Source organism: Coffea eugenioides, chromosome 10 (assembly GCF_003713205.1).
Source record: "Coffea eugenioides isolate CCC68of chromosome 10, Ceug_1.0, whole genome shotgun sequence".
Taxonomy (NCBI): Eukaryota; Viridiplantae; Streptophyta; class Magnoliopsida; order Gentianales; family Rubiaceae; genus Coffea; species Coffea eugenioides.
The window spans coordinates 22,595,041-22,601,974 of NC_040044.1; the positions used below are offsets into that span (position 1 = coordinate 22,595,041).

At 33.8% G+C, this 6,934-nt stretch overlaps 1 protein-coding gene across 1 annotated transcript in view; it reads right to left on the reverse strand.

Annotated features, from left to right (window-relative positions):
- Positions 1-3,381: 3,381 nt before the first annotated feature.
- LOC113750579 (phospholipid-transporting ATPase 2-like) overlaps positions 3,382-6,934 on the reverse strand; it is a 31,593-nt gene continuing 28,040 nt past the window's right edge. Inside the window, exons 3-9 of the mRNA XM_027294540.1 lie at positions 6,698-6,851; positions 5,892-6,009; positions 5,613-5,786; positions 5,411-5,462; positions 4,699-4,826; positions 4,268-4,418; positions 3,382-3,896 (exon numbers count right to left, since the gene is read on the reverse strand). Coding sequence (XP_027150341.1) covers positions 3,561-3,896; positions 4,268-4,418; positions 4,699-4,826; positions 5,411-5,462; positions 5,613-5,786; positions 5,892-6,009; positions 6,698-6,851 — 1,113 coding nt within the window. The 3' untranslated portion in view covers positions 3,382-3,560. The remainder of the gene's footprint in view (positions 3,897-4,267; positions 4,419-4,698; positions 4,827-5,410; positions 5,463-5,612; positions 5,787-5,891; positions 6,010-6,697; positions 6,852-6,934) is intronic.

Genomic DNA, 6,934 nt, shown 5'->3' on the forward strand with positions numbered 1-6,934 from the left:
AATGAAAGTTGCCTTCAAATAAATCTAAATTCTTAAACACTAGCATTATTCTAACAAAAATAGTGAATAATGGTTGGTTGGATTCATGCGATAACTTCATTGAGTTTATTTAACTTGTTTCTTGCCTTTTCTCTATGAAAATACGTGAAAGATGATTCAAGGAGTTAAAAAAATTGATGAAAGCAATTTTTAGAGGAATTAGCTAAGGCAGTTTCTCTTAAAAATGTTCATTGGCGAAAGCGATGGCATACATTTGGAAATTATTCCTTGACAAACTATGGAAACATAAGTATAATCACCTTAACTAACTTCTAATCTTGGCACAATATGGGATTCTAATCCTTAGGACCCTCTCACTTAATCTTAAAGCAATCCTAATCCAACTTGTTCTTTTCTTTTATTTTTTTTCTTGCATTCTAACGGCTGTTTTTACATTTATTACTTATGTTATATGACCGGTTGTATCGTTGAAACTAACTTCTTCTATGACCGGTTTTACCACCTAACTAACTTCTAACTTATATGGACGGTTGTACTGCCTACCCAACTTTCTTTGTTTTTACTTTGTTAAACTTTTATTATCTAGATAATAGAGCAAGTGATTAAACTCAAATGAATTGTCACATCCTAAGTCCATGTAGGATCGACACCTATTATCCTTTTACTTAATAAATAAAACTTGCACTTGCAGAAATAGAGTAATAAAGTTTTAAAATTTGTAGTGAAGTAACATCACCCTAACAGACAGATTTTTTTTTGTTTTTTACGGATGAATAATAAATTGAACAGTAATGGTGAACAATAACAATCAACAGTATGATGAACAATAACTTTTTTTTTTTTACTCAACTAGGGCACAAAACAAAAGATTCAACAAGAACTCAAAGATGACCCAACAAAGAAAAATAGGAAACAAGACACAACAAAAACTACGGAAGCAAAATTCAAGATCGAAGCGAAGACACAAATCAAGATATTCAACATGAAATAAGAATGACTCAATTAAAAGACAAGAAAATAGACTCACACAATAAAAATAAAAAGGGATATAACCTGATACAATCAACCATCTTTGATGCTAGCTGATATGAACCATACCCAACCTGTGATGTAACCCATACAGGATAAGTCCAAGGATCTAGAATTCGCCTAACATGGGTAAAGTCTTTTGCCCAACATCTTGCATTAAGTCACAAGAAATGCATTATAGGATGTGCTCGGATCCTACAGCACCAATGTCTTTTGCCACGTGAATAAGTATATAAACTATAGTTTTCCTCGGACTAACTCCTTCAATGGTTGTAGGTGAATCAAGTGATGTTGCAATGCCCCATTGAACTCTCCATTAACGTGAATTGATGCATTACACGCATTTAAAGGTCCTCTTGAATGATTCGTTTGAACTTTTGACTTTGGACATTTGAGAATGTGAAAATAACTAACACACAAAACCTTAGTGGCAACTAAATTTGCATCAGAAATGCAATTGAATAATATGTTGCAGCTTCCAATTCTTATCCTGTGAACTTAATTAGTTCACGCTTAATTGTACAATAGTACTTCATGCTTAACTATGCTTCAACCTGCAAGAAAAATATAAGCTCAAGTGTATAGCAGTTATAATAGTTTTTTTTTTTTTTCAAAACCAAACTAGATGAGGTTCCTAAGTACAACTTTATGTTGCATCGCAACAGGGCAGCACATACAGGTGAAAATTTACTCATAAATAATATACTATGCTTCAACTTGTAAGAAGAATATAAACTCAAGTGTACAATAGTTATAATAGATTTTGTGCTGCGTTATAATAAACTCAAGTATACAGTAGTTTATAATAGACTTTATGCTGCATTATAATAAACTCAAGTATACAGTAGTTATAATAGACTAGACGAGGTTCCTAAGTACTACTTTATGCTGCGTTGTAGTAGGGTAGCACGTTACAGGTGAAAATTTACTTGTAAACAAAGGTTGGAGCTATGAGTGGGAGCAAGTCAATTTTCATTTTGAGCTAGAATCTACCATGAGCACTCTACTAATCTCAACAGTACGAGTAACCACTGAGAGTGAAGGGCAAATGCTGATGCAAAAAATATGACCAATTATACAATGCCATGTGCCAATGGCAATTGAAGGATACAAATACTATCTTTATTGGATCAAATCAATCATTCTTAGGTTCAAGTCCATAAAGGTTATTATGATCCATTTGGTAAAAAACACGTCAGCGCTCTTGTATAAATTGATAAAATAAGAGGTAAATTATTCTGTTCTAAACTCTCCAAATATAACTCATTGCTTTTATATTTAAAGTATTCTTTCTAAGTCTAGGTACCGATTTAAGCATCGGAAGCTCCTTCTTAGGATAAAGGTCCCGTTGTGTATTTCGATTTGTGCTATGTATTTGGACATCTACTATAAGGAGAATACATTTAAATTAGTACATCTTCAAAGCAGTAGAATATTACTGCTCCCATCAGGGACGAACCTAGAAAGGAAATTCAATGGGGGCAAAGTTAATATATGAAAATTTTCTAATTATAACATGAAAAAAATATGTTTAACTAACGATATATATGTAACAATTATGAGTATAATTAATCTACAATTTAGCAACAAAACAAATATCTCTCAAATCTCAAATTTTAATAAAGGATTCTTCCACTTCTCATCTTACAACTCTAATAATTTTCTCTAGATTTTTATTAAAATGAAATAAAAAATGAGCAATCTATGAGTTTGATGTGTAGTGAAAAAGGTTTAAAAAAACTTTTCAAATGGGTTTGCATGCTGGGAGCACATTAGAATAGATAAAAAAATAAATGCAAATTGAGTCCCTTTCTTTATTTAAACAAGGTGGTGTCATTTATTTTAAATGTTAAATTATTTGGATATTGACCTATAAACAAATTGTACACTACTAGGGAGAGGGATGGGATTTGAGACCTCCCATCTACACTTAAAAAAAAAAAATTTGTACACTACTACTTTAAATTTTGTTAAAGGTAGTGAAGATAATTTCATTCAAGTTTGGAGACAAAACTACAATTTTATATACATATATGGAGATTTTGGTGGGAACAATTCTCTAATCCTTAAATTTTGTTGAAGGGTGGTGGGCGCAATTTCATTAGTATGGAGGCAAAAACTACAATTTTATATATAGATATGAAGATTTTGATGCAGTCAGTACAGACAATTGTCTAGTCTGTGATCCAAGGACTTTAGCTATCATGCATTGACTGCTCCAGAGAGCATCCATTCATCATTTCTAGACTTGCTCCTTTTTTAGAATCAACATGAGTACATGACTCGCCAGTGATATGCATATCCCTCCTTCATTCCTGGAGGTGATAGCCATTTTTAGGCTCCAAAAAAAGCGAACCATCGAACCTACTAACTGTGATAACTCTCAACAATTACAATTTACAACAAACAAAATTGCTACCATAACTATGGTCGATTACAACATACACCGCTGGCTAATCCAAAAACAAATACCAGCTAAAGGTCTCTATTGTACAACTCATTCACCTACTTCTGTTTCTTGTTTAGGAATATCAGTTATCCTTACAATTTCTTGCATAACTGGAAGACAACCGTGATTGTGACGGAAAGAAATCGAAAGGGGCACCAGGTCCAAAAGACCGCCTTATCGCATTTGGGGAATCTGATAGCAGTGGTTCATATACGGGACTCCGACTCTTGGGTTGGGAGATTGACAAAGGTGAAACTTCTTTCTCAAAGGCTCTAGACTGCGGCTCTATGTTTCCCAAAGACAAGATGGGACCTCCCAATCGTTCAGCTTGTCGAAGTATGTTAATTTTACTAGGTCGGTATGTATATCTAAAGTACTTTAGAGCCAGCACAGGACCCATACCAGCCACCACAATTAGCTGCAATAGGATTAAAATTGCATTAACTAATTATACTGAATAAGAAACTTTTAAATGAGCAATAAGAAGTTTCTGATACGATCTTTAAGAAATAAAATGAAAATCAATAGACAAGGACATTTCTTTACCAGGAAATACCTACTTCCATATCTGACTTTGGGGCGAGGGAAGGGTGGAGGTGGGGCTTTTTTTTTTTTTTTTGTTGGGGTTGGGGGGGTGGTGTTGGTTGTGTGGTTTTTAGTTGGGAGACTAGTCTTGTCCCTGGAAACCATACAAAGTGCAGGGACACATGTTTCTGTACTCTAATTCAGAAACCAACCATAATATTAATATTAACGATGAATCAAGAGAGAGTGGACATGAGAGCTTACAAACATAGTAATCCAGTAAGACGGCTGCCTACAAAGGCGAAACATTATTGTATACATCCCCGATGATGGCAGAGCACTGACGATCCAGTTGATCACATAAAATGCAACCAAATTTCCCCAAATTGCAAGATGTTGCAATATTGTGAAGGAACTGCAGACAACAAATACAAACTTAGCAAACAAACGAGCACAACTATTTCCTATTTGCCTAAGGTATCAAACTAAACCCTGAAAACCTTCATGAATAGCTACAAAATTTTAAATAAAACAGTATCCTTTCAAAGCTATTTAATTGAAAATATTTTGGATTTAGGTGTCCAGTATAGACTGATAAAGATAACTAAACATCAGAATAAAGCAAATCTGATTGCAGAAACCCTATTTTTAGTTCAAGAACAGCCCAATCAAGAAATGAAAAGTATCTCACTAACTTGGTTTCTAGTGCAACAACAAACGCTTGCAACCAAATACATCCAGATAGAACAACCATCGAAAGCTCCTCCATCTCACTTTTCTCAAAAGCATACGAATGTATGCTGATGACAAAGACAACAATTGCCTGAAAGCAATAAACAGATTGCAATATTAGCATCTTATGCATAAAGAATCGGGTGATGAAGGAGTCAAGACAAAAGGCATCAGTAGGGGGGAAAAAGCAGCTCTGAAATGTTATCCTTCTTGAAGTGACAAGAAGGCCCTTATCCTAGATGATCCAAATTTCTAGAAAAGTCAAATGAAATTATATATAAAAAAAAAAAGCCATTTCTGAGAAGTGCCTTTCTAAAAATAGCAAATGACCAAGATTGCTAAATTGCAAATGACCAGAGTCAAAGATTGCTAAATTGCAAATGACAAATGACCAAGAGTCAAAGATTGCTAAATTGCAAATGCTACTCCAATCATTTAATGATTTTCATCAAATTTTATATACATGTTGGAATCAAGTTGCTTCCAAATTGAAGGATTTGACCATGTTGTCCAACCACCTCACTCATCTAGGAATTCAAGGGTCCAAGAATTGATTTATCTACGTAAGTAATCTCAGCCAGTCAAAAGATATCTAAAAATATGACTAATACAATTCAAACTAGGATACTAAATTTTCTAAATGAAACATTGGAAGTGCAAAGGGAAAAAACTAACATGAAAAAGGGACCGACCAAACCATCCAGCGAATGTGCTAGGATTGAGAAGCCTGTATCAAACAGAAATCTATTAAGCTCAAAAAAGGCATCAATAACATACAAATAAATTTGAAACTACAGTGTCTTCTAAAACTAATTTTAAGAGTCCACAGAGCAAGGGCAATGTCAAGTTAATATAGTTCAAGATATTCTGTACAAACCTTCCTGCTTGGCAGTAGAACAATATCTGAGGATGCTGCATGACAGTTCTCTCACTAAGATCTTTGTCAAGAACATTTACTAATACAGGGACACTGGTGTAGAAAACATTATAAGCCATTAAGCTAACAGAATTAAATAGGCTGGTTCCGGAGACACCTGAAATCAAAGAGAAACTGGACATACTGGGCTATTAGTACATAGGTAAAGCTACAAAGATGCAGTGCTAATGCAACCAAAAGAGAAAACAAAATTAAGGTGGTTTAATCGGGGACACTTACAAGATCTGGATGAAACATATGAGTAGAGATTTATAGAATGAATACTGAGAAAGAAATGCTGTACGATTATATGAATAGCGCCCATGGACCAGTATAAGCCTTTTCAAAAACCTAAATTCTGCAAGCCAAGAATAGTAGCAGATGTTAACATATTGAATCAACAGTCAGTCATTAACATTCAGTCAACTAAAACAAATTTCAAACAATCCCCGATAACACAATATCTTTATGAAACTAATTTGCAAGTCAAACTCACCAAAACAAAGTTTGTTAAATTCAAAAATGATCATCATGGTTGTGATTTCCTTCTACAGGTCACAGTAGCATTACAAGTTTTCAAATCCTCAATTTTTATTATCATGTTTCTTAAGAGCACAACAAATTCATTAACTAAGCATTTTCTTATCAACTACAAATTCACAAGCAACATGATCAAATATCATGTTTCAACTAGTAAAATATTGTTTTTTGGTCATAGGAGGCCTCGGACAAGAGGAAAGTTTCGTTTGACTAGAAACTCCATGACAACTCAGAGATAAATTAAAAAGAATAAAAAAACCAGAACTTTTTAAAGGAGTTCATGTAATATCTAGCAGAACAAGAATGTCTTAGCCCCAAGTAGCGATTAGTTTTGCAATTCCAACATGTTCTGGCATTTCCTTTTGGTACAAAGACCAAAAAAAGGTTTAACAATTCAAAGATTCATCAAAAAAATTGTAAAAGAAAAGAAAAAAATTGTAAAAGAAAAGAATGACATCAAACTATTCTTAATATCCAAAGAAGCTTATAAACAGTTGACTTCTTACTTCCAATACTATAATCAGCTGCCCTAGCTGCCTGCAATCCTTCTCTGCCACTTATGCCTACCCCAATATGAGCTTGTTGTATCATCCTGACATCATTTCCACCATCTCCAATTGCCAATGTTCGATACTCACATGATTTTAGTAGTTCTACAAGCTGAAATGGTAATAAAAATCATTTTAGTTGGAGTTGCAGAAGAAGATTGATATTTCAAAATCACATAAATCTCAACATTCAAA